Raw genomic sequence first — 27,825 nt, 5'->3', positions numbered from 1 at the left:
TCTAGCCTCTAGAACTGTGAGAAAATACATTACTGTTGCTTAAAGCCACCAATTGTAAGATAATTTGTTATAATGGTTTCAGGAAATGAATACATAGCATCAGAAAAGAAGTAAGGAGACTCTTTAGGAGTCCACTGCAATAATCCAGATGATTGATGCTCATAGTCTGGCCTAGGATGATAGCAGTGAAGAGGGAGACAGGTTGTCAGAATCAAGGGCTATTTCAAACTAGGACTTGGAGCAGACTGAACATGAGCTAATGAGGCCTGGGTTTCTGGCCTAAGAAACCAGGATGATGGTATTGCTAATTCCTGTAACAGGGAAGGAGCCAGTATAGAGTTCACTTATGGAACTACTGTGTTTAAGATGCTGGAGAATCATCAAAAGAAATGTAGAGAGGTACCTGGGTGGTTCAGTCAGTTGAGCATCCAACTCTTGACTTTGGCTCAAGTCATGATCTCAGAGTCTTGGGATGGAGTCCTGCATCAGGCTCGACACTCAGCATGGAATCTGCTTGAGATTCTCTCCCTCTCCCTCTGCCCTTCCCTCCCCATGCACCCTCTTTCCCTCTTTTTCCTTCTCTCAAATAAATAAATAAATCTTAAAAAATAAAAATGCCTGATATCACACTGCCATATTCTACAGTGGACAACCTTGCACATGCACACCAGATGGTTATTTCCATAATTCTTTTTTAAAAAGATTTTAATTATTTATTTGATAGAGCTCACAAGTAGGCAGAGAGGCAGGCAGACAGAGGGGGAGAAGCAGGCTCCCTACTGAGCAGAGAGACCAATGTGGGGCTCGATCCCAGAAGGCTGAGATCATGACCTGAGCCGAAGGCAGAGGCTTTAACCCACAGAGCCACCCAGGTGCCCCATGGTTATTTCCATAATTCTAACAGTGGAATTAGTGAGTCAGAAGGTATATACAGTTACATTTTAGTCACACTTGTGGTTCTTATTTTATTTTAAGTCATGGTAAACAATGAAATATAAGGATGCTGTGAAAATAGGCCTTCTTATTGCTGTGACAGTTTAATTAGTACAACTTTAAACAAAGCAATTTATTAACATATATCAAGATATTGAAAAATGTATATACCTTTTACCTTTTAGCAGTCCTACTCTGGGAGTCACTACCTAAGAAGATAAATAAACATAAAAGTAGTATTTAGCATTGCTTATGGTATGACTGGGGCATAACTTAAATATTCTTTGGTGAGGGAATGATTAAATAAGTCATGAAAAAAATTATGACAGTCTCCATTAGAATACTATACAGTCATTAAAATGATGGTTATGAAGACTGTAATAACATGGTAAAATATATATCTATATATATAATTACAATTGTATAAAAAGAAACGGAAACACAATGATATCCATGTTATGTTAGAGTATTGGGATTAATGTAGTTTTTGTCATCTTTCTGTAACGTGGTTTATTTTTGTAGAAAAAAATGATATTTGTTAAAGGTTGGAAAACAGACTTTATCAAAGGAAGAAAAGTTGGGTAGAAACAAGCTTTCATGGAGATTGACATGTTGATGCTAAACTTCATATGGAGAAATAAACATGCAGGAATAGTCAGGAAAAGACTAGAAAAGGTACAAGGATAGACAAGCTCTACAATATTAAGCACAACATAAACCCCTTCTAATGAAAACATTGCATTACTAACTACTACACAAATAAATAAACCAGAGATAGAATAGAAAATCCAGAAATAGATGCAAGTCCATATAGGACCTCAGTATATGATAAAAGTGGCATCTCAAATCACTGGGGCAAAGTTAGATTTTTTTCCATGAAGGTGTTTAGGAAAATTTGTAAGTGATTTTGTGAGGAAAGGGTTAAAATAGCAGGTCTGTTGTTCATTGTCTCCTGTCTTCGTGGGAACCCAGAACCATGATTAACCCTTGGTCAACCTCTGGGAATATGGCCCTCAAAATATTTTTGTGTATGTGTGTGTGTGTTGGTGACTGATGATTTTGCTGTGTACACCCGAAGCAATGGACGCTGCTGTCCCAGCTTGTCAGATTACTTTCAACGATATCAAGACTGATGATTTGCATGCATCTGATTTCACTGGTGGGGTCCTGAATATGGGTTGCCAGGGTTGGCAGGATAGACCTCTCATATGACTAGCCCTCCCACAAATGACTCAGATCTCAAAACTCAAACACGATTTCTTGGGCACAACATATCACATTTGTCTCTTTAATTTGATGGTAGAAAGAAAGCATGTCTGTGTGGGCTTGGATGGGAAAGATGCAAAAGCCTGGGTTTGGCATTGGACTCTGGACTCTGCCAATACATTATCTTCCTGCCGCCTTTGCTCTGCATCCTTTGCTGTAATAAACCTCAGTCTTGAGTCTAACCTGTAATTGAGTCTGCTTTTAGTGAATTGTCAAACTTGAGAAAGTTTTGGAATTTTTAAAAAAGTATATTTTTTAAATTTTTAAGTAATCTTTATACCCCCCATTGTGGGGCTGGAACTCACAACCCCAAGATCAAGAGTCACATGTTTTACCAACTGAGCCAGCCAGGCACTCCAGTTATGGGATTTCTTTCCTTCTTTCTCTTTCCTTTTTCCTTATTCCCTTCCTTCCTTTATGCCTTCCAGATTTTATTTATTTATTTGTCAGAGAGAGAAAGAGAGAGCACAAGCAAGGTGAGCAGCAGGCAGAGGGAGAGGGAGAGGCAGGCTCTGCGATGAGCAGGGAACCCGATGTGGGAATCAAGCCCAGGACCCTGGGATCACGACCTGAACAGAAGGCAGACATTCAACCAACTGAGCCACCTAGGAATCCCCCCCTTTATTTTTCTCCTTAAAGATTTTCTTTATCTACTTGTGGGACTTCTGAATCACTTTTGAAAAAAATTGATTTATACCTCACCTCATATTCAAGATTCAATCCCAAAGTAATTAGAGAGCTCACTGGAAATTATTCAAGCTCTAGAGGAAAACATGGGTGAATTCCTCTTTAGATGAGAGGAAAATCTTTCTATGGTTTCAAATCCAGATGCAATAAAATAAAAGTTTGTAACTTTGACTTCATTAAAAAACACTTCTGGGGGCACCTGAATGGCACAGTTGGTTAAGCATCCAACTCTTGGTTTCAGCTCAGGCTGTGATCTCAGGGTCATGAGATGGAGCTCCGTCTTGGGCTCTGTATTGTGCACGGAGTCTGCTTCAGATTTTGTCTTCCTCTCCCTCTGCCCCTCCTGCTTGTGCTCTCTCACTCAAATATATAAATAAATCTAAAAAAATAAACTTGTGCATGGCCCCCAAAATATAAACAATATCAAAAGACAATGGCCAAACTTGACCAAACTAGGAAAAAGTATTTGCAACACATGTCTCAGATAAAGAACTAATATGCTAAACAGATTTAAAAAACTTAAAAAATTAGAGGAAAAAGATAACATTTAATCCCCCCACAGTAATATAAAAACAGCTCCAAAATGTGAAAAGATGTTCAAACTCTCTAATGATAAGACAAAACATAAACTAAAATACATATTGACCAAGGTGGCTGAGGTTACTGGGGTTCTGGTCAAGATAATTAGTGCTTTACTCTGTATTTTCCACTTAATACAGGTAAAAACTCTGGACAGAATGCATGAAATAACTATCTACAGACTCTAGAATGCAAACGGTAAGAGGCAGGTTGGGGAAGGCAACCGGAACTCAACTAAAATTGACTCATCAATACATTTCCCATTTTGTTTTTCCTGTGGTATCTCCTGGCCCGGATTCAAACATAAGCTGAAACCCAGAACTGTATACCTAGTGTGGTCAGAGAGAACTCCAAGAGAAATCCTCTATCATGGTTTGAGGACCAGGAAAGGGGGCCTCTATAGGTCATAATGTGTGATGGAAATCCAAAGTTTGTTTTTGTTTTTCCATTCTCTCCCACACCAGTCCATAGGCTCATCCATAGTAGCAATGGACAGGGTATGGCAGTGGAGTCCAAGTAGGCACCTAAAACTCTGAGGGGAAAACACTGATGCTAAGAGCAAGGGGGTATCTCTGTTACAGTTTTCATTGTATATCTTCTTGCTTCTTGGTTCCACAACAGTTGGATTTTCAGGGTACACAACAGAGAAAACTAAAGCCCTTTTCTAGCTAAAGGACCAGAAAGGGAAGTGTTAGGGAGATTAAGGAGATCAATAAAATGGTCCCATAAAGTTGGGTTTATCCTCAAGCTGCATATGCATGATTTGAGCCTAATCAATATTCCACAGGTTTTAAGAATTGAGGTACTTGGTATACAAGATATACCACAGCCTAGAAATTTCCTTAATTTGATAAAGGGCATTTATAAAAATCCCACAGTGAACATCACACTTAACAATAAAAAACTAAGTACTTTCTCCCTAAGATAAGAAATGAAGAATGTCTACTTCCACCTCACCACTCATATTCAACACCATATTGCTATAATATGCTAATGAATATATAATATAAAATGCTAATGCAATACGACAAGAAAAAGAAATAAGAGGCACATGATTGGAAAGGACATAATGAAACTGTGATGTGATGAGAAATATGCATTTGGTCTCTGACCCCTCCCTCTCCCAGCATGGGACTCTTAAAACCCATGGAGTCTCCTAAGTAGTGTCTTTTCTAATGCTAATGAGATGATTGGTGGCTGAGGACACCAGGATAGCCTCAGGATGAGGTCTGGAACCAACCATGGGATGGTTAGAACTTTCAGCCTCATGCACCCCACCCCCACATGACTTTTAATTTTGGAACCAAACAAGATGGTAAAATCACACTGGTGTCTGGCGCCCCATTATACCAAACCTGAGAAGGCACCAAAATTGATAGAGCTGTAAAAACTGTGGAAATCTTGAGGATACGTGTGGGTGCACATGTGTGTATGGGAGTTGGCAAATAGGGAGTGATGGAGCCCAGACAGTGACACTACAGACTTTCCTCCTTTTGGTGCATCCTTCACCTTTTCTCAATGCTGGGCTTCTGCCTTTCCCTCTGGGTATACATACTACCCAAGGAGCTAATACCTTCAGTGAAATACAAATTCATAGAGAAAAGTAATGAGATATAGGAGGGATGAGATAACAGATTAAATACATCCAATGAAATAGAATTTAAATAAATACACATCCTCAAAAAGAAAAGAATTCATATTGGTTTTATCAGGGGTTCTCGATTTGGGCACTATTGACATTTTGGGCCAGATAGTTCTTTGCTGTGGTAGGACGGGGCTGTCCTGTGCATTGTAGGAAGTTTAGTAGCATTCCAAGCTTCTATCAGTTAGATGCCAGAAGCACTACCCTGAGATGTAACAACCAGAAGTGTCTCTAGATATTGCCAAATGTCCCTAGGGGGGGGGACAAAAATCTCCCAACTGGATTGAAGCAAGATAATAAATCATGAAGAACCAATTCAAAGTATTATGGAAGGGGCGCCTGGGTGGCTCAGTGGGTTAAAGCCTCTGCCTTCTGCTCAGGTCATGATCCCAGGGTCCTGGGATACAGCCCTGCATCAGGCTCTCTGCTCAGTGGGAAGCCTGCTTCCTCCTTGCTCTCTGCCTGCTTCTCTGCCTACCTGTGATCTCTGTCTGTCAACCAAATAAATAAAATCTTTAAAAAAATGCTATGGAAAATATAATGGTTGAAGTAAGTAACTTAATAAATAGGTTATGTAGCAATATGGATGTAGGCTGAGAATGAATGATTTCACTGAAAAATCAGAAGAACCCTGCTAGAATGTATTAGGAAGAGGTAAGAATGAAAATATGAAAGCAAACCTAGAAGATAGAAGTGTAAATATCAATATCTGTATTATAAGAATACAAGAAGAGGTGTGCCTGGGTGGCTCAGTCTGTTAAGTATCTGCCTTCAGCTTAGGTCATGAGTTCAGGGCCCTGGGACTGAGTCCCGCATGGGCTTCCTGCTCAGTGGGGAATCTGTTTCTCCTCTCCCCATCCCTCCCTGCTCATGCTCTGTCTCTCAATAATTAAGTAAAAATCTTTTTTTAAAAATCCCAAGAATATAAGAAGAAAAGGAAAAATAGAAGGGAGAAAATATCTGTAGATATAATGCTTCTAAATTCCCAGAATTAAAAAACATCTCAGATTGAATGGGTGTATAAAGGGCCAATCAGGAAAGATAAGAAAAATCTAATCCTAGATACATTAGAGCAAAATGAAAGAACATTGAAGAGAAAGAGAAATATCCAGAGAGAAAGAGTAGCTCTCCTGTAAAGGAATAAGATACAGATTGATACTAGATTTCTTAAAACATCCTAAGAAGAGAGTAGAAGGAGAATGGGAGTAGGGATTAGAAAGGAAGAGGAAGGGACGCCAGAGTGGTTTGGTGATTTAAAGCCTCTGCCTTTGGCTCAGGTCATGATCCCAGAGTCCTGGGATCGAGCCCCTCATTGGGTTCTCTGCTAATCGGGGAGCCTGCTTACCTCTGTCTGCCTGCTCTCTGCCTACTTGTGATCTCTGTCTGTCCAATGAACAAAGAAAAAGTCTTAAAAAAAAAGAAAGGAAGAGGAAAAGAGAAACAAAAATTAAAAAGTTGGCCTTGCAGTTACTCAATATACTTATCTCTACCATGGTATAACAGGAAAATCATTCTACCTGGAGTAAGTAACTGACATATCAACCCAGACTTTTTGGAACTTAAACAAAGGTAGGTGAAAGGTAGACCCTACAGAAGGAAAGGTAGATCCTATACTTTTGTGAGTCCCAGTTTCTCGGCTTCAGCAGTAGAGGTGGATCCAGCTTCTAGGATCTGATTCTCAAGACAAATATATGCATCGGAATGTTAATTTACTCTTTGTAAGGGCATAAAACAACCTTCAAGGGAATAATAAGCTTGCCCAAGCTTGCTAACCATGGCTTCTCTCAACTAGGTGCTCAATTATTTACCAATTAATTATCAAGTTATTTAGTAAATACTGAATCAGAAAAATCAGTGCAATGATCCTAAGGAAAAGGACAAATGCTCCCCACCTCATAAGCGTGCCCATGAGATCCAGGTTCTCTATTGATCACAGCTGGGTAAATGCTAAACAAGTCCTCTTAAAACAAACAAACAAAAAAAATTGCCTGGCTTGCTTACCTGATGGAGCAAGAAACTCTTTGATCTTGGGGTTGTGAGTTTGAGACCCCACATTGGGTGTAGAAATTATTAAAAAAAAAAAAAAATCTTGGGGGTGCTTGGGTGGCTCAGTCGGTTAAGCAGTTGCCTTTGGCTCAGGTCATGATTCCAGGGTTTTGGGATCGAGCCCCACATCGGGCTCCCTGCTCAGTGGAGAGCCTGCTTCTCCCTCTCCCTCTGCCTGCTGCTCTGCCTACTTGTGCTCGTCAAATAAAAAAATAAAAGCTTTAAAAAAATAAAATCTTTAAAAAAGATGTTAACCAATTCTTAGTCATCTTCCACTCTCTCCCACTTCCACCATGTTCCATAATTTTACTTTAGATATCCAGTTAGATTAGCTTCACGTTCCAGTCTTGTGATCACCTTGAACATCATAACTGGACTTTATCAAACATTTACAGAACAGCTTTTATGGTGAAGGAAAAACAACCAACAGCTATTTAATGTGTGTTAGGTATATCATACATACATACATTATATCGCTTAATCCTTACACACCTCTGTGAGGTTGGTACTATTATTATCTCCATTTAAGAAATTGGGCAACTGGAGTTAAGTAACTTGATCCACGTCATTCAGCTACTAAACAGAGTTGAAAGAAACCGGTGGGACTTAAAAACCAACAACAGGAATAACTATGTTAGATCTTCCCAACTCCCCAGGCTCACTTCTCTTGTCTGCACCCATCCCCAGAATTTTGAGATCCAAATGAAATAAAATACGCAGCAAGGTTTTATAACTTATGAAACCTATTCCAAAATGGCACATGCTATTTTAAAATACACGATTAAAACGCAGTTTATTTGTAATAAAGGATAACACAGCACAAATACAGAACTTACACATTTCATAATGACAAAAGGTAGGTACTTAATTTTTATTGAATTGTAACATGCATGCTGTGAAGTTCACAAGACTCAAGCGTGTAGCTTGGTTCATTTTTACTAAGGTAAAACCTGCACACACACACACACACACACACACACAAACACAAAAGTCACAACCACCCAGATCAAAATATAAAACATTACCAGTATCTCAGAAGCCTCCTTCTGGCTTTCGGGTTTGCTTTTGAGTTTTAGACCTGGATTCAAATCTTAACACTTTCACTTTCTTCTTGCAAGACTTTGGCAAGTTGTTCAATCTCTTTGGGTCTAAGTTCAACCACCTGTAAAGAGAGGATAATACTGCCTTATGAGATTGTTGAAGTAAGGAGGTCATAAAATGTAAAATGTCTCTCACAGTGCCTAAAAATAGCGTGTCTGCAATAAACGGCAATTATTACAGTCAAATGTTACGGGCGGTCGCCACCTTCCACTTCCTGCCTTTCTGTCACTCATTTTTGAAAGTTGCTCTTGCTCCTATTCTTTTTCTCCTTCTTTCTCGCCCCTCCTACTGCCGTATATTGCCTTCCCAAGGTGTCGTAAAACGCTCCTCCCCGCCCTCCATGTGGCGAAAACGCAATCACGCTTGACGGCGCGAGGTGGCTCAGCCGCAAGATGGCGGCGCTGGCGGAGGAGCAGACGGAGGTGGCGGTCAAGTTGGAGCCAGAGGGACCGCCGACGCTGCTACCTCCGCAGGCGGGGGACGGCGCTGGCGAGGGTGGCGGCGGCACTACCAACAACGGCCCCAACGGCGGCGGCGGGAACGTTGCGGCGGCGTCGTCGTCGGCCGGCGGGGATGGTGGGACCCCCAAACCCTCGGTGGCTGTCTCCGCCGTTGCTCCGGCGGGGGCGGCCCCGGTGCCCGCCGCTGCTCCGGAGGCCGGCGCTCCCCACGACCGACAGACTCTGCTGGCCGTGCTGCAGTTCCTGCGGCAGAGCAATCTCCGCGAGGCCGAAGAGGCGCTGCGCCGTGAGGCCCGGCTGCTGGAGGAGGCAGTGGCGGGCACTGGAGCCCCAGAGGCGGACGGCGCCGGTACAGAGGCGGCTAGCACGCTTCTCAGCCGGGTCACAGCCTCGGCCCCCGGCCCCGCGGCCCCTGACCCTCCGGGCACCGGCGCTTCGGGGGCCGCCGCGGTCTCGGGTTTAGCGACAGGTTCTGCGGCTCCGGGGAAAGGTGAGCCGCGGAGTCCCGGGGAGGCAAGGCACGAAGGGGGAGCAAGCCGGGAAGGCTGAAGCTGGCAGGCCTGCACCTCTGCGGGCTTGTTTTGAATTTCCTGGGCCCGCCTCTAGGGCCACATGCCCGCCCCTTTCGCTAGTGCGCCGGCTGCGCAGTCAAACCCTCTTCCAAGCTGTCAGTTCCAGTGAGAGGCTGAGGAGAGCTGCTGAGCAGAGGGATGTCTGGGGAGGGTGGGCGCTGAGAGGCGGGGACCTTCAGGGTTTTGGTCCCTTTCTTCTTTTTTCGGTTCTTGAGGCTTGGCAGGTCTGCATTAACACCCAGCAATACTTATACAGTTCTGTACTAGCTTCTTTAAGTAATTACTAAAAATACTTTACATATCCTAATTCTCATAATTCCGCTGTGAGCTAAGACGTTACCTCTGTTTTAGAGATGAGAAAACGGACTCGGAAAGGCCAAGGGACTTGCTTTGACCAAACAGCCAGGGAGTGATGGAACATAGTGTAGCCATTATTTCGCAAAATACTAGGCTAACTGGTGTTATATCTTTTAGGGAATGCAGATTTCTTGGCGTCACTTCAGACTTAGTGAATCAGATCATGTAGAGGTGGAGTCTAGGAATCCTCCTTTTTGTATATATGCTTCCAAGGGATTATTAATGTGTGGCAGAGGTTGAGAACCATTCATTTAGGAGTATGCTTTGGACAGACCTATGTTCAGACTCTTGTCTCTGTTGCTTTTACTTTTGTGATGCGGCTCTTCCTCAGGTTAAGGGGTTTTTCTGGCCCCCTTTTAAAATGGGTTATTGTGAGGCTCAGATATAATACATATATATAAAATGCCTGCTACTGATATGTATATACCTAACACTTAACACCTGAGACCACCCTCCCCAGCCTTTTCCTAGCAACTGTGTTGCAAAGTCCGTGCAGTAAAATTCATACACAGCATATGGTCTCAAAGGTGATCCTGAGCTGATGATAAACATTTATTGTATTAAGTTATATAGTGCAGAGCCTCTAGCCAAATTAGTCTCTATTTATGAGCCCTAATCTTTGCAGCATTGCCAGAAGTAAAGTATGAATATGTAGCATTGTATCCCACAAATAGAAATGTGCAAAAATGTGACTGAGGGGAATGTTTTCTGAATGCTGAACTTGATGAATGAACTATAAAATGGATGGATTATGTTGGTTATTTTTCTGTAATCTCTCATCTCTTCAGAAACTTGACCTATCATAACTCAGAAACCAGTAAGAAGGAAAAGAGGCCATCAGAATAACCAAAAGAACTTAAAGCATTTGTGCAGTGAAGAGCACAGCAGTATTATAATTGCAACCTAAAATTTTCCAACAGTCAAACTTTGATTAGATTGACAGGTGTATCATTGTTTGGTATTGGTATATTCCAAATAAATACTTGTGTTTTCTACCTTGGAATGATGTTTATGGGAATTATTTTAAGCATGTAGATTGAGTTATCTTTTGGAAACAAATAAGGCTCATCCATCACACTCTTGAAATGCTTGCATTTTATAAGGAGTGATAGATGTACACATATCCTACAGGTTAGGATGTGTTACAGGAAAGTCACAAAATACTTAGTAGATCAGAGATCTGGGAATATTACTTGAGGGCATGTCTTGGTGGTGGTGGGTGCCATTTACACTGAGCCTTGAGAGAAGATTAATATAATTGTTTGATTTGCACATATCGTGTTTTACGAAATTTGTCTTTGAGGTAGCTGCAGGAAAAATACTGAACCTTTTTGTTACTGACCTGAACATTTTATTTTAAGATATGGACAAGCTGAAGGAGTTTTGGATAGGGACTGAAACAGTCCCTTGACAGATTGTGTGATTGCTTTGGGGAAGAGACTTTGAGAAGACAGGAACAAACATCTAAGAAACAGTTTACCTCTGGACCGTAGCAAAACAGCCTTAGTCACTTGGTATATATTTTTGAAATACATTTTTTGAAAGTTGTTCTTCATTTTTTAAACAGTTGGAAGTGTAGCCGTTGAAGACCAGCCGGATGTCAGTGCTGTGCTGTCTGCCTACAACCAACAAGGAGACCCCACAATGTATGAAGAATACTATAGCGGACTAAAACACTTCATTGAATGTTCCTTGGACTGCCATCGGGCAGAATTATCCCAACTCTTTTATCCTCTGTTTGTACACATGTACTTGGAACTAGTCTACAATCAACATGAGAATGAAGCAAAATCATTTTTTGAGAAGTATGTGAATTTTATATATATTATATATATAGCACATATATATAATGTATATACACAACTGTAACCAAACAAATGTAAGATTGTAACTGCGAAAGTATTTCATGAAAGAGAGGTAACTGGTGCTAGGGGAACCTAAAAAGAGGGAGTGTGATCTAGTTGGAGAAGTCAGGGAAGGCTCCCAGAGGAAGTGATGCTTGAGGTAAGATCTGAAAATTGGGTAGGAGCTAACCAGAGGAAGAGAAGAGGGAAAAGCATGTGTGACACCTCTGGTGGGAAGATCATGGTGGATACAGAGACAAAAGAGGGCCAGTGTGGCTGGAGCTGAGTATGGGTTCGAAGCTGGGCTGGAACAAGCAGGTTCTCGGGCTATGTCGAGGGTCTTTGTTTTTCCAGAGAACAGTCATGGGTTGTATTGGGTAGCATTATATCTGGTTGGGATTCACTGAAAACCCCAACAATAATAGCATAAATAAAATAAAAGTTTATATTTTGTTTTTATCCTAAGAGCAATAGGAAGCTGTGTTAGGATTATATTAGACTGAGAATGACTGAAACGCCAAACAACAGAGGCTTAAATACAATAAAAGTTTATTTCTCTCTCATAAAGATTAGGCAGTCCAGGACTGGTATAGAGTCTTTGATTACCAGAAACCTAGGCTTTCACCATCTTGATGCTCTTCCATCCTTGTCATGCGGCTTCCTCCTGTAGTACAAGATGGCTCTTAGGCTCTGAGCAATCACATCACTGCTATAGTCAGCTGAGAAGGCACATCGTTCCTCCAAGTAGCACATACCTCCTCCTTTTTTTTATGTCGTTAGGCAACAGCTACAATTACCTACAAGGGAAGTAAGATGTGTGGCCTTTGCCTAGGTGTTTACTTGCTCAGCTAATATTCAGGTATTCTGTCATGGAGGAAGAAAGGAAAAAATGGATGTTTGGGGACAGTGAGATGTCTCTGCTACAGAAGTCATTGAAGGACCTTGCCATTATTAGATTTGCATTTTTTTAAATTTTATTTATTTTTTTAAAGTAATCTCTTCACCCAGTGTGGGACTGGAACTCACAACTCTGAGGTCAAGAGTTGTACGCTCTACTACCTGAGCCAGCCAGACATCCCGATTTGCATTTTGAAAGGACCTTTATGCGGTTGGGAAAATAGATGGTGGTGAGGGGGAACAGAATGACTTTAGAGTGACCAGTTTGGAAGGTTATTGTAGTGGTTCTCAACCCAGAGTAGTAGTATTCCTGCTTCCCCTGGGCTACTTGAAAATGTGTGGAGGTGTTTTGGTTGTCATGACTAGAATGGGGAAGTGCTGGTGGCTTAGGGGTGCCAAATGTTCTAATATGTGCAGATAGTCCATGTAGCAAAGAATTGTTCTGCCCCAAAATGTTCTGTTGAGAAACACTAGACAAGGGTACATTAGTGTTTGTGAAAATAAGTAGCATATTGGTGAGGCAGTTGGTGATGGATTGGATATGGAGGTGAGGGAGATGAAGGTATTCGTAACCCCTAGGTTTCTGGCTCCCCCATCTGGATGGGGGAGTGTCCTTCACTAAGACAGAAAGCCCTGGAAGAGGACCTGGTTTGTCAGGTTGCAGAGTAATCTTGACTTCAGATTTGAATATGCCTTTGACTCATTTATGAGATACTGGGTCGGTAGGTGAATGATATAGAAAGCTCTGGAGCTCTGAAGAGATGTAGGGACTAGAGCCATAAATTGGAGTTGTGTGTGATATTGATGGGTATGGATGAGATTGTCTGGGGAGGGGATGGGGTTTATGAAATAAGTCAACGAGAGGGCTAGACCTGAGCCTTGAGGAATTCCAACATTTGGAGTAGGAGAGATGGAAAAAGAGTAGAAGAGATGGCCAAGTAGAAGAGGTATAAGGAGAGGTCAGAGAAGTAGGAAGAAAACGGGGAGGGTATTGAGTTAATAGAAGCCAAAGAAAGGAGTGGTTAAAAAGGGGGCAGTACTTAACAGTTTGAATGAGAGCATTTTAGTACAAGCAATAGACCCAAAAGCCGGCATTTGTCAGATAACACAAGTAGTGGTAATACAGGAATAATAGAACTCCGGACACTTAGCTTCTTTGCCATTATGTCCATTCATTATTGTATGGTGCCTAACAGAAGGTTTATAAAGCGAATGTTCTGTAGCTCAGCAATTTTCAAAAAAATTAACAAAGGCTGTTTATGACAGAACTTAACACTCTAACCTAACTTTTCTTACAGTATTTTCATCAAAAAACCTCTTTCTCTCCCAGTCCCATGAGATAGCCATCTCCTTACATAGGAAGCTGGAATATCCGGGGGAGCTCTGTCTCCTTGTTATGGACAATCTCAGCCATTGCCCAGACACCATGCTCAGATGAGGTTATGGGCTATAACTGATGTGAACACCAAGAGGCTGAGATGTCTAATTTCACTGAAATCTTGAACAGAAACCCTTAGTTCATGTCTTGATGAGTCTCAAAAGGGTAACACGGGTAACAGTTTATTGGCTGTGTATCAGAGCTAGAACCTATCTTATGTTTAGTCATTGTTCTTTAAATGTTTTTGCATTGTTTGCTGCTCTTAGTGAGTGCCAAATATATGATCTTTAATTTTACTTTATCAGGAATATTAAGATTTATAGAAACAAAAGTACATTTAAATTTACTAATTGTCACCAAGGCTGAAAGCTTTACTTAATTACCTGTGGTATTGGTGAGTAAATGGCAGTGTTCATTCTTTGGTATCAACATTTGTTTGTCGTTTAGTCATATTATTATACTGATGTTTAATAAATGTGTCTGGTATGAAGAATACAAGAAGTCATTGAAAATGTTGGGTTTTATGAGAATGCCATGTATTGATTATTATTATATGATATATATTATAATGTAATTATAATATAATAATTGATTATTATATATTATAAGGGGCTGGGTGATAGGCTCATTGAGTTAATTACACTAGTTTCTACTTTTGTATATGTTTGAAACTTTCCATAATAAAGTTTTTAAAAGTGGTTTTGAGAGAACATAAAATTTAGTAAAGCAGAAATTCTAATTCAAGATGTCTACCAATGGTGAATATCTTTCATTCACTTATGGTATTTATTTCAAATTCTCTTAAAATGTTAATGGTACATTTCATTAGAGAATTAAATTTTTAAATTTCAGGATGAATTCAGAAACTGAATTGTGATCATTTTGAAATGAGTTACTTCTGATCCTGTAGCTTAGTCCAGGATTATTCAGACTGCTACGTTGAAAATATTCTGGGATGTTTATAAATATATGGGGGAGAGCAGATCCCTTAATGATTACATTGAAAAATGACTTTTTAAAATCACTGAAACAGGTTCCATGGAGATCAGGAATGTTATTACCAGGATGACCTACGAGTATTATCTAGTCTTACCAAAAAGGAACACATGAAAGGGAATGAGACCATGTTGGATTTTCGAACAAGTAAATTTGTTCTGCGTATTTCCCGTGACTCGTATCAACTCTTGAAGAGGCATCTTCAGGAGAAACAGAACAATCAGATATGGAACATAGTTCAGGAGCACCTCTACATTGACATCTTTGATGGGATGCCGCGTAGTAAGCAACAGATAGATGCGATGGTGGGAAGTTTGGCAGGAGAGGCTAAACGAGAGGCAAACAAATCAAAGGTATGGGAATAAACCTAAGAACTATATAATGCAGATTATGAAAAACTGTAGCATTTCCATCTACATAATATACACATTTTTCTTATAGCTAGTTTGGGAATAACAGAACCCTGTATGCTAAGTTCATGTTCTAAGGATGATGTGTAAATTGGTGAGAATTTGGGAATGGTTGCATTTAACAGAACCCTGACTACAGTGACTGAAACAAGGGATTTTGCATACATATAATGAATTGCAAAAGAAATCCCTCTTGCTCTGGCGCAAGGGCTCCTTCTAGTTTCTCCTCCATCATCTTTAGAATGTGGCTTTCTTCTTTGTGCTCACAGATGGCTGTTGTAGCTCCAGCATTGCACCTGCATTCCAGGAAGGCAGAAGGGGGAGGACAGAAGGCATATCCCTGCTAAATCTTATCAGGAAAACAGTATTTTTTTCCTAAAACCCTACCCAGTATATTTGTTTGTACATCTGCTGGCCAGAATGACTTTAATGGCTATTCCTACCTGCAGGGGAGTTTGGGAACAGAAATAATTTAACTGAGCATATTGCTGCTCCAACAAAATCAGGGTTCTGTTAGTAAGGAGGATGGGGAGATTGGCTATTGGGTAGATAAGTACAGAATCTGTTTCAGGGTATAAATTACTGTATTGTAATCGTGATTCATCCTATCAAGATATGAAAACGATGTATTAATGAATGAAATATTAATTTTGAAAATGTTGGGTCTTTTGACTTGTAGGTATTTTTTGGCTTATTAAAAGAGCCAGAAATTGAGGTGCCTTTAGATGATGAAGATGAAGAAGGAGAAAATGAAGAAGGAAAACCTAAAAAGAAGAAGCCTAAAAAAGATAGCATTGGGTCCAAAAGCAAAAAACAAGATCCCAATGCTCCACCTCAAAACAGGTGAGGGAAAAACTCAGGAACATGTGTGGAGGTTTAAGATGAACTGTTATTACAGAGAATTCAGTTTCTTAATAGAATGATTTTTAGTCTGTTTTTCTTTCACAGAATCCCTCTTCCAGAGTTGAAAGACTCAGATAAGTTGGATAAGATAATGAATATGAAAGAAACCACCAAACGAGTACGCCTTGGGCCAGACTGTTTACCCTCCATTTGTTTCTATACATTCCTCAATGCTTACCAGGTTAGTAAGATAATTGTGCAATTTCTGGGGGGAGAGTCGTGTAATACGGTGACTTACCACTAAAAGAAACTTAGATGTGTTAACTAAGACAGAGTTTTCTTTTTTAAACTCTTGATGTAAATATAGCTTGAAGACAGAAGTTAAGAAAGGATAATTGGACACTGCTTAGAATAGTTAGAAGGCAATGTTGAAAAGACCTTTAGCAACTTGCAGGTGCCAGAATGTTGCTTATGTGTGTCCCTTGTTTTACTGATCAGAATTCTGTTAGCTTTTGAGGAGGAGGAAACTGTAGTTTAGCTCTATTGAACTTGGCTTATATAAACAATACTTTTTATTAAGGGTTGTTTATGTCTTTATAGATTGTAATAAGCTGCTGAGGATATATTTATTAAAGTACAAAAATGATTAACATTTTCTTCATATCATGTGCTTTAAATTTGGAGGACAAAAGGGGTGAATGGTGATGTGTTCTCAAAGTAAATACGTTCAAACAGTGTTTCATGGGAGAATGAAATCTTTTCTATGAGAGAAGGAGTTATCATTATGTTGTTTCTAAGATGTAATTTTTTTCCCGAGACCATATTGTGTAGTATAAAGTTTTTATTTTTTTTATTGGCAGGGCCTCACTGCAGTGGATGTCACTGATGATTCTAGTTTGATTGCTGGAGGTTTTGCAGATTCAACAGTTAGAGTGTGGTCTGTGACACCCAAAAAGCTTCGTAGTGTTAAACAAGCAGCAGGTAAGTGAGTTGACTTGTGAGGATGTGAACTCACCTTTAGTTTACACCAATCTGCATTCCATGGAGTATGCATAAGAGATTGTGATCTCAACAGAATTTCATTTGATTTTACTTTAGCTCAAAATGCTAACATTCCCAAGCAAAAAGTGCATTGGAGTGGCAATCAGGAGACTGGGGTGTTAAACTGGTTTAACTTTGTGGGGCCTCAGTTTTCTCATCTGTAGAATGAGGGGGTTGGGCTAGAAAACTCTATGAGTTTAAAATCTAATTTTATGACTGTTTGCCTGTGAATTTTAAAAATGCCTTTAAATAATGGGAGAGTACTTTCTGTTTTAGCTCTAAAAATGGCCTAAAAATAATTAGTTTTAGTATTTTTAAAGAGTTTCTTGCTAAATGTATTATTTAAACAAGGTAATACATTTTCAAAAAACTTTTAATAATTTCCATAGTTTCCATTTGTGTATGATATATTAGGTTTCTTTGAGTTTTAATCATAGTTCCGAACTGAGCAGCTATGTGCACTCCAGCAAATTGTTAACTGTCCTGAACTTGAGTTTCCTCTTCTGTACACTGGGATGGTTAAAGGCATCAACACTGTGGGTGGTATGTAGGAGGACTGTTCAAATGTTAGTTCTTCTGAACCATGATGTGATTGCCTTGAAATATTCTAATGAATGTACTTTAAAAAAAATGAATATGTTTTTAAAATATCAATATTTTTGGACCGTTTTAGATCTTAGCCTCATAGACAAAGAATCAGATGATGTCTTAGAAAGAATAATGGATGAGAAAACAGCAAGTGAGTTGAAGATTTTGTATGGTCATAGCGGGCCTGTCTATGGAGCCAGCTTCAGTCCGGATAGGTAACATATAAACAATGAAAAATTAAATACTGCTGTATTATATTGAGATAATATTTAAGTTAACTACTGGAAACATTTTGGGAAAAATTCTGTTAGAGAAATCTCATGGCTGCCTCTTCTGCATTATCTTTTAGAATCTTGCCATTTGCTAATTCATCTTGGGGTACTGGTGTACAAGATAGCAACTTAATATATACCCAGATTTATAGAATCAAAGATGCACAGCATCAGGGTTTATTGGTTTTAAAAATTAGCTTCAGTTTTTGTATAACCCTGATAGGGGCTGAATTGCTTCTTTGGGTTCTTGCCTTGGGTTTGTGGCTACTGCTGTATTCCATCATCTCCAAATTGAGAACAGATTCCTGATATTAAAGGCATGTTAGCTGTCAATTAAAGATTTTGTGTAATCAAAAGAACTAAGAAGATACTGAAAAGGGAATTTGAAACCCGCAAATAGGTATTTGCTTATTTTTCATGATCTCTAATATTCTGTGAAAATGGGAGGGAATTTTATATTCATAATAACCATTTGTATCTTAATTGGATAACTTTCAATCCATCAATATTTTCATCTTTATGAAATCTTCATAGGGTTTAGCCAGATGATACATTTTTACTTGAGGAAAATCTCTAATTTCAGTGAAAACCTTAACAGTTTCAGTGATTCAGCTTTTGTGTTTATCTGTGAAAAAGCTAGATTATTACTTAAATGTCTATAGTGTTTTTTGTTTTTTGTCAAAAAGACATTTCCTATTAAGTGCTTATGCAAGTCAAGAGAGGAAAAGAGCATCTCCATTTTAAAGTAAAAAATTGTTGAGTTTTAAGTGACATCTTATATCACATTTCTTAGCTTTTCTCAATTAACCTTTTTGACCGACTTTCTGTTGGTACCCTTTGGTACAATTTTTTATAAGAAGTGTGGTTTTTCTATTATACTTTTAAAAATAATCTAACCTTGGGGCACCTGGGTGGCTCATTTGGGTTGAGTGTCCGTCTTCAGCTCAGATCATAATCCCAGGGTCCTGGGATCTGGCTCCTTGCTCAGCAAGGAGCCTACTTCTCCCTCTCCCTGCCTTTCCCCCTGCTTGTGTGATCCCTCTCTCTGTCTCTCATAAATAGATAAAATCTTAAAAAAAAAGATCTAACCTCACTTAGTATGTGCTCAGTAGATGTAGAGTATTAGAGCTAACTGGTTTTTTGTTATTACTTTCAACTTTCGTTATCTACTGTGAATTCCATGTATAAAGTAAAAGATGTAGCATGTCAGGTTATCTGTACTTATCATACTCAAAATGTACAGAGAAACTGGACAGGTAACGATTTGATTCTGGGAATCAAATATATCACATTCTCTTTTCTCAGGAACTATTTGCTTTCCTCTTCAGAGGATGGAACTGTTAGATTGTGGAGTCTTCAAACATTTACTTGCTTGGTGGGATATAAAGGACACAACTACCCAGTATGGGACACACAGTTTTCTCCATATGGATATTATTTTGTGTCAGGGGGCCACGATCGAGTAGCTCGGTAAGAACATTGTGATTTTAGGAATGGCAGAATGGTTTCTTTTTAAGGGAATTATAAGCTCCAGCCAAACTTATTTTCACTTCAGTTATTTGGGATCAACTTTTTGAGATTGTCAACATTTATAGCTCCTTATTTGAAAATTAATTTGGGGAGTATTACTATGTCTGCATTTATGTCCATATCAAGAGTCCTTTTTTCCCCCTCAAGCTCCCACCAGCTAGATTTTCACTACCACTATGAGCACTGCTGGTGTTTTCCTGTGATTTCCTTGAAAGTTCAGGATGAGGTAACTCAGAAACTAATTTTATGGCGGCCAAAACTAGCAAAAAACACTTTTCTATGGGTTAGACTAGGAATTGGGGTAGGAAAGGTGGGTACATACAGAGAACTAGAGTTTAAAAAAATTTTGTACTAGATCAACTTAGTTTTCCTTAAGAATGTTATTTCATCTCATTCCATTTTTCTCCCCCCTCATGGAGCCAGTGAGGGGGACCTATTTGGAGCTAATATTTCACATGGGTGTTTCTATATTTATTTTAGAATTTTGGCAGTTAACCATTACTTTTTTTTTTTCTTTCAATGCATTTTTTAAAAAGGCTCTGGGCTACAGACCATTATCAGCCTTTAAGGATATTTGCTGGCCATCTTGCTGATGTGAATTGTACCAGATTCCATCCAAATTCTAATTATGTTGCTACGGGCTCTGCGGACAGAACTGTGCGGCTCTGGGATGTCCTGAATGGAAACTGTGTAAGAATATTCACTGGACACAAGGTATTTTATACCTTCATTATTATGGCATACAAGGTTGTTTTTGAGATAAAAATATTTCAAAAATTAACTAGTAACACATTTTAAAGAAACTGTTCAATTCCACTAAGCTTTAAAACTAACTTTCTCTTACTTTGAGATATTTTTAACCCACTGTTGATTCTTTCCCTGGACTTCTTTTCTAGGGACCAATTCATTCCTTGACATTTTCTCCCAATGGGAGATTCCTGGCTACAGGAGCCACAGATGGCAGAGTACTCCTTTGGGATATTGGACATGGTTTGATGGTTGGAGAATTAAAAGGCCACACTGATACAGTCTGTTCACTTAGGTTTAGTAGAGATGGTGAAATTTTGGCATCAGGTAAATGACTAGAAATGGCTTTGTGTTAAAGGGTAAATGGTATGTTGAAATGAAACACTTAGGTTGACCATGTTAGGTTTTGCTTCTCTTAGCCATGATTCCAGAGTACCCTCTGATGTGTGTTGACTTCTCAGGTTAAACTGATTGAAATGGTCCTTTAGAAGGAAGAGCTTATTAATCAAGTTTAGATTTTTTTCACCATAAATATACAGTAAATATATGAATTATGTCAGACTCTAAATATGGTAGATGCTACTAAATGGTTTTCTTTGACTTCCTGTTAGGTTCAATGGATAATACAGTCCGGTTGTGGGATGCTGTCAAAGCATTTGAAGATTTAGAGACCGATGACTTTACTACAGCCACTGGGCATATAAATTTACCTGAGAATTCACAGGAGTTATTGTTGGGAACATATATGACCAAATCAACACCAGTTGTACACCTCCATTTTACTCGAAGAAACTTGGTTCTAGCTGCAGGAGCTTACAGCCCGCAATAAATCATCGGTATTAAAGACCTTTCGGAAGCTACTGTTTGAAAAAGGGAGACTAAAAGCAAATACCTCAGTGATTAATATTTAAGCTACAAAGAATGTTTTGTCTATATGGATCTGGAAGGATGCTGCTTGGAAAATCTGAACAGGACAGTTCCACGTTTCTATAGCAACCACATTTAACTAATTTCCGTTAGTTGAATAAGAGGTATTATGTTCGTGGAGGGGACATTTATGGTGCTTTGGATTGTGTGGAAACTATGCATTTTCTGTTCAAATGCTATTTTAATTTATTATGTTTAGAAAAAAAAATCAATTGACTTCAGTAATTCATCCTGCTTCAAGATTCAAACTGAGTAATGTAATACCATCTTGAATTTTAGCTGAAGAATTCTATGAGCATGTATGTTTCTGCTGTAAAAATGTAGTTACTGTATGGCACTCAAGTACTATGTTAAATGATCCACTAACATTTTGCTTGCCCCATGATTAGTGGAATGTATGTTATTGGGTAGGGTGAACTACAATTTCTTTCTAAGAACTAGATGAAGTACAACCATCCCCTGACATCTGAATTTATACCTGTTGGATTCTGAGTGCACCCAAACACTCTATAAACCAGGTGAAGAAATTTAGCTTCCATGTTCTACTTCAGCTAAAACAGCTACATAAAACCTAGTACACTTGAAGTCAGACAGACATTTCAGTTGCTTACCTCCAGTACTGAGCCTTGCTTTGGAAACTAAAAGATTTAGACCAAGTCACTGCCAGTTTTTTGCCTTTGTTGCATTTTGTACAGTTTTTATATTTTTGATATATTGTAAATAAAGACAACCAGCTTTTCCAGGTTCATAATTTATTGTACAAATTGAATATCACATGATGAGCTGACAAAAGCTTCTCCAGGCATGGGAACTTAACAGATGAGGTACAAGTTAAAATCCTATAAAAAAAGTAAAAATAATTTAGACACAATTGTGTTCAACTCTACTTTTAAGACATTCAGTATAAGACATTACCAGTACAGGACTATCCCTGAACCCCCTGAAATTGAATGCAAATTCATCAGATTCTCAGAGTCAGTAATCACCTCAAAATGTCACAGCTTAATACAGTTTAGCCTAACGGTTTACCTTTAACAAAAGAGCTGACTTCAGCATGACCCTGAATGTATACTGGAAAAGTCTAGTATACAAAGTACACTTTAAACAGTAGTAAACGTATCAGATAAAATTTATTAGTTTTTATAATGGGGATACTAGCACTCTCCCCAAAGTTGGGAGGTACCTAATACGGAAAAGTGGGCAATGACTACCTATCTGTCAGGAGTAAGTTCTGGACCACTGCATGCTGGGGTATGTACTCAACAGTTTTGAGATCGGAAAAGCTTTTAATAGCAGAGGAAAATTTTCTGTGGAGAGCTACAATAGATTAAGATCTGGGTTTTGGGTTTTCTGCACATCATCTACTACCAAAACAAGTATTCACTCAAACATAGGCAAATGGAGATTGTGGTGTACCACAAGAAGAAAATGAAATCTATAGGAATTAAATGAAAATATAAAATTGTGTATAAAAATCTGAAACTAGCAAAAAAATAAGATATATTTGCAATGTATTTACAAGGTTGGTTAATAATTATTACATAAAGGGCTTATGTAAGAGAAATAAGGTCTTCCTAAAGAGAAAGACTCAATTGTTAAATGAAAAAAATAAAGGGAATCTTAAGAAAAATACAAAGGGTAAACAAATGGAAAAAATGTGTAACTTCATCAAAAAGGTATTTTTACTCATCAAATGAACAACGATCAAAAACTGCTTATTCAGCGCTGGCTAGGGCAAGAGACACCCTCTAAGAAAGCTGGGTGCCCCATTAACCCTTAGGGAAAGCAGTTAAGCCTAAAACTATCATACAGACAATACATCATGCTCAAAAGTGTCCAATGCAATGTTATCGGGGCACCTGGATGGCTCAGTGGGTTAGGCCTCTGCCTTCAGCTCAGGTCGTGATCTCAGGGTCCTGGGATCGATCCCTGCATCGGGCTCTCTGCTCAGCAGGGAGCCTGCTTCCCTGCCTCTGCCTACTTGTGGTACCTCTCTCTCAGTCAAATAAATAAATAAAATCTTTAAAAAAAAAAATCTTGATAGGAAACAGATATAAATCATATATGCATAAATACTCATGCATTCAAATAATAGAGAAAATATTTGTAATAAGACAATATTACAGACATGACTCATAGCCACTGGAAACCAAAGAAAAAATATTAAAAAGAGCCAAACCAAACTGTTAACAAAAATTGTCAGGTAATGGGATATGAACAGTATTTTCCTCCTGTATGTAACTTTGCACAATGACAATTTACTTCCATAGTGAGGGGAAAAGCCCTAACAACAAAATGGCCGTTATAAACTTATATGTTAATTCCTTACTGTTTATGTTGCTTTCACAGCTGGTGTTTTTTTAGATCTTAACTTGAAGTATAAGATCATCAAAGCAATGCCTCCATATGTGGCCAGTACACACTAAAAAAGAAAGGAGAAAGTAAACAAGAGTTTTTGCCACTTACATTATTCTAAAACATAACTGCTTAAAGATATCACCAATACTTACATTCATTCTACCTGTGAGAGTGTAAGAGTTGAAATATTTTTTGATACCAGTGAAATGGAATTGGGCATCAGCTTCTGGACCTGCCATGATTTCAATCTTTAAAAAAAAAAAAAAACAATAAATTGGTTTGGATACAATTTAAAAGAAAATTATGTTTTGTTTTTGTTTCAAAGATTTTATTTTTTTAAGTTATCTCTACACCCAGCATGGGGCTTAAACTCACAACCCAGAGATCAAGAGTTACATGCCTCACCAACTAAGCCAGCCAGGCACCCTTTTGTTTGTTTGTTTGTTTTTAAAGCTTAAAAACCTGAAAAGTCACTGCACAGAAGAATTATGAGTTTTTTTTTAATGCCTTGCCCAACACAGAAGTAGCAAAGTTGGTTGAAAGAGGCTTGCTGTTGTATAACATTCCAAAACATACATCAAATCACTTAGCACAGGAAGAGAACACAGTTTTCTCTAAGGCCCCCTCTCTCCTTTAACCCAATCTTGCTTGGAATTTTCATTCTTGGCTCTGCTACAGCATGTTACACTGTGTATGGAGTCAATCAGTTTTAAGAGTAGAAAGTTGGAGGTTGTGATACATTTCAAAGTTCTTAAGAAGGGTACCCACTAGCTAAACAGCTCAACTTGCAACTCCTTTCATAATTTCTCTTATGAAATAATTTAGGACCTCCATGGGAAGGAAGAGAAAGTATCATTCACTAACTTAGGACCTCCATGGGAAGGAAGGGAAAGTATCATTTACTATACTCCAATTTTTAAAAAACTAGCATTATTTTAACAAAAGGGATGCACATCAGAGTGTAAAAACTGGAAGATCACTTCCACAATTTAAGGAATAAGAGCATGCTGGTTCAAGTTCTTAAAGATGGAGAGCCTACTAAAATGCTACCTAAATTAAGTCCTACCAAATTATCAAAGTCTGTCAACTAGTTATAAAGACCACCATCTAGGCTGCAGTACCGTTAGCTCCTAACCCCCGCCCCCAGGACACACACCAGCTATTGGTGGTAGCAAGAAAGGTGGAATACCTTTTCCTCACAGCAAAATAAATAAAAGATCTAAATATAAATAGTAAAACCAAAGAATCCTGGAAGAAAACATGGGCCAAAATTCTAATTATCTTAGGAAAGGGGAAATATAAAGGACAAAAACTAGAAGGGAAAACATAAAAGTGATCAAAGAAAGTAAAATGAGGCCAATATTTAACTACCAGACTGGGAAAAGTAAGCATCTCCTCTGTTGCCTGAGTATAAACTGGTACAACTTTTCCTAAAATACAATTTTGCAATACCCGTCCAATTATAAAATTAGTATACACTTTCATGTAGCTGGTTCATTTGTTCTCTAGGAATTTACCCTTACAGAGATATCACAAAGGGAGACATGTTATATGGTTCAAGAATAGTGGCTGAAATACTATTGATGAAATAAACTGGAAAAACTAAAAGTCCATCTACATACAGGAGACTGAGAAAATAATGGTTTCCATTTGAGGAAATACAATGTGCACAGATCCTTATGTACTGAAACAGAAAGATGTCCCTTTGTAATCTTAAAACAGTAAAAAAAAAAATCTATTTTTGGACATTATATTACAGAGCACATAAAATGGTTCTCAGAGTCTGGTTCCTAGATCAGCAGCAACAGCATCACTTGAAACCTGATGAAAATCCAAAATTCTCAGGCCCAACCTCAGGCCTATGCAATCAAAAACTCTGGGGCCCAGTAATCTGTTCTAATAGGCATTTCTGATGTAAGCTAAAGTTTGAAAGACACTGCAATAATAGAAAACCAAATATTTGTTGTAATTATATAGAAAAACTCTGGAAAAACATACAGCAAACTTTTTGGAGTTATATTTATAAGTACCTATATTTTACACAGGCATATTATTTGTCATAATAAAAAATAACAAAGGCACATTCACAGGTCACCAAAACAACACTTGACAATTCGTATGTATGACCGCCTATCTACCACGACCGACGCCACGCCGAGTCGATTGGCAACATAGACGAGCCGGTCGAGGTCCGGTCGAGATTGGTAGGCAGTGGCCGTGACTCAGCTGGCTCTTGATGAAATGGAAGAGGGAGAGATCTGTGAGGAAGTCGTTGCTATGGAAACTGGCACTCCCCCTATTTACCATTCAAAGGCCTTCAGAGGCATTCACGTGCACAGAATTGGCAATGAAAATTTGGACAAATGACCTTAATTCTAAACAGTTTCAAGGTTCTTGGAACAATGAAAGAAACCCAAGCTTCCTTGGGCCTCCTCAGGGACCTTGGCATTTCAGCCCAAGCAGGAAAATTAGCATTAAAATAAATCTTCATGATATAGCTTTTATAGTAACGGTTTCATTTTACTAGACTTACTAAAGGAATAGTCCCCCCCCCCATTCATTTTCATGACACACTTTTGAATTCTTATGGTATCAAGTGGGTTTCTAGGAGAAACCCTACATAAAAACAGGAGCTTGGTCAAATTATTAACTGATAACCCCACACCTTATGTGTAACAAAAATTTTTAGGATGGTAGTGTCCAAATGAAACAATATTAAAGTGCTTTAAACTTGTCCACACATTATGGGAGGAAGCCTGTGATATTCCACAGAGGACTAAATCTGACTGCTGGGAAGGGCATGTTATAGGAACTGGAATTTAGTCTGGGTCTTGAAGACTCTTGTGAAGGTGAGATGGAGGCAGGAGTGGGGAGTAAAATGTTGCCGGTGAAATAAACAATGGGACAAAAGCCTACAAGCACTGGGGTCTGCACCCTTCAGCGAACTGCACAGTTACTTTTGGACAAAGACCAGGAACCCTTGTAGCTAGAGCACCCTCTGTGGAATAACTCAAACTGAAACCTTCCCTTTCCAAACGTAAAAACACAACAAGGGAAAAATTACTTAAGACCAATCATTGCACTGTTAAAAGATAGCCTGTAGAGAAGTCTAAGCATGGGGTCTTCCTGTTTCTTTCTTCCTCTTCTTTTTAAAAAATTAACACATAACGTATTATTTGCCCCAGGGGTACAGGCCTGTGAATCGTCAGGCTTACACATTTCACCGCACTCACCATAGCACATACCCTCCCCAATGTCCATCACCCAGCCACCCTATCCGAACCCTCCTACCCCCGCCCCCCAGCAACCTCTTGTTGCTAATTAACCGGCCCACTGCTATTAAACATTAATGAAGCCTTCCACGTCCTTCTTCACCTGTGAAACGGGAATTTCAGAAAAAGCCCAAAGTGACCAACTGTCCTCACTACTTCGTTTTTTGAAGCTGCGATTTGCCTGTCTGACTGAGTATCTACCTGGAACGGTGAGATCACGAGGTAAAAGGAGGCCAAGTCGAGAGCTACTCGGGTACCAGAAGCAGCCTCTTGCACTTCAAGTATACAGCTCTCTGTTCTGGCTATCTCTCGGGAAAAGGCCTTCCGGCTGGTCGACACAGGCTGAAATCTAAGCCTCTTACTGCGGGCCTGGCGACCTGCAGGGGCTGGGCCACACACACTCCCTTCGACAAAGGCTGCAGTGCCGCTAAAGTAGGCCTTGCTGGCCGGCTCCCTAAGCACAGTACAGGGGAAATAAACTGCAATGGGCAAACAGAGGAAAAGAGGTAAATCTGGCCAGAAGCCCGAGTTCCATTCAATATTACGTTGCTGGGTGACCTTGGGGGGGGTACTCCCTTTGCTGCGGGCCTCTTTTTTTCTCTCCTGTGATATACGATCTAAGGGCCTTCGGGAACCATGGGAGCCTCCGGGACCTCCTATCCGCCTCGCCCCGAGGCTTCCCAGCCCCGTCCAACCCTTCGCGCCTCGGCTCTCGTTATCTCTAATTCCTTTTCCATTCTCCACTGCCCTCGCACCCCACAACGAAGACCTAGCTGTGTTCCTCGACCAGGTATAGTCGGATTTTTAATGCCAGCCCCGCAAAGCGGAGGCACGAGGCCTGACCCAGGGTTCTCGTCTACACACCCACCTTGCAGAAGACACCAATTCCGCGGGTTGTGTCCTTCAACGTACGCAGGTAGCCCGCAGCCGGCCGGAAGAAGCCTCCTCCCCCGCACGCGTTGGACTGCCAGAGCGATTCAGCCTTCAGCGTCGGTTGGCTATGGCTTGAAGTCCCTCCTTTCCGCTTCCTGTTTCTAACTCTCCTCCGCCCGGCCAGTAGGACTCTTCTTGGTAACGG

General features: G+C 39.6%; 1 protein-coding gene and 2 long non-coding RNA genes across 5 annotated transcripts; 1 reads left to right on the top strand and 2 right to left on the bottom strand.

Moving 5' to 3' along the window:
- Positions 1-561: 561 nt before the first annotated feature.
- Positions 562-8,628, bottom strand: LOC123388724. 2 transcript variants are annotated; one of them, XR_006603243.1, is made up of 3 exons: positions 8,433-8,628; positions 8,179-8,315; positions 562-1,142 (listed from the first exon to the last, which is right to left on the bottom strand). It is a non-coding gene; the product is annotated as an uncharacterized LOC123388724 (long non-coding RNA). The 2 variants fall into 2 exon arrangements; XR_006603242.1 differs by lacking the exon at positions 562-1,142 and adding an exon at positions 6,454-6,784.
- Positions 8,629-8,646: 18 nt separating this feature from the next.
- TAF5 (TATA-box binding protein associated factor 5) lies at positions 8,647-21,868 on the top strand. 2 transcript variants are annotated; one of them, XM_004749339.3, is made up of 11 exons: positions 8,647-9,205; positions 11,212-11,449; positions 14,797-15,112; positions 15,849-16,012; positions 16,118-16,253; positions 16,873-16,993; positions 17,727-17,856; positions 19,219-19,383; positions 19,980-20,157; positions 20,340-20,517; positions 20,802-21,868. In XM_004749339.3, exons 1-11 carry the CDS (start codon positions 8,647-8,649, stop codon positions 21,017-21,019), a joined length of 2,403 nt encoding a protein of 800 aa, XP_004749396.1. In that variant the 3' UTR covers positions 21,020-21,868. The 2 variants fall into 2 exon arrangements, with proteins under 2 accessions (XP_004749396.1, XP_012910037.1); XM_013054583.2 differs by having other exon boundaries at positions 16,100-16,253.
- Positions 21,853-27,771, bottom strand: ATP5MK. Its single transcript, XR_001178909.2, has 4 exons — positions 27,616-27,771; positions 23,628-23,723; positions 23,447-23,539; positions 21,853-21,956 (listed from the first exon to the last, which is right to left on the bottom strand). It is a non-coding gene; the product is annotated as an ATP synthase membrane subunit k (long non-coding RNA).
- Between the last annotated feature and the right edge of the window lie 54 nt (positions 27,772-27,825).

Source organism: Mustela putorius, unplaced genomic scaffold, assembly GCF_011764305.1.
Source record: "Mustela putorius furo isolate JIRA1106 unplaced genomic scaffold, ASM1176430v1.1 tig00003909_pilon_pilon_pilon, whole genome shotgun sequence".
In the NCBI taxonomy this organism is placed as follows: Eukaryota; Metazoa; Chordata; class Mammalia; order Carnivora; family Mustelidae; genus Mustela; species Mustela putorius.
This window is presented reverse-complemented; position numbering and strand designations above follow the sequence as displayed.

Coding starts and splice junctions, on each gene's coding strand:
- TAF5 (XM_013054583.2), top strand. CDS start 8,647: ATGGCGGCGCTGGCGGAGGAGCAGACGGAGGTGGCGGTCAAGTTGGAG. Junction 16,013..16,099: donor AATGCTCCACCTCAAAACAG/GTGAGGGAAAAA, acceptor AATGATTTTTAG/TCTGTTTTTCTTTCACAGAA. Junction 16,254..16,872: donor CATTCCTCAATGCTTACCAG/GTTAGTAAGATA, acceptor TTTTATTGGCAG/GGCCTCACTGCAGTGGATGT.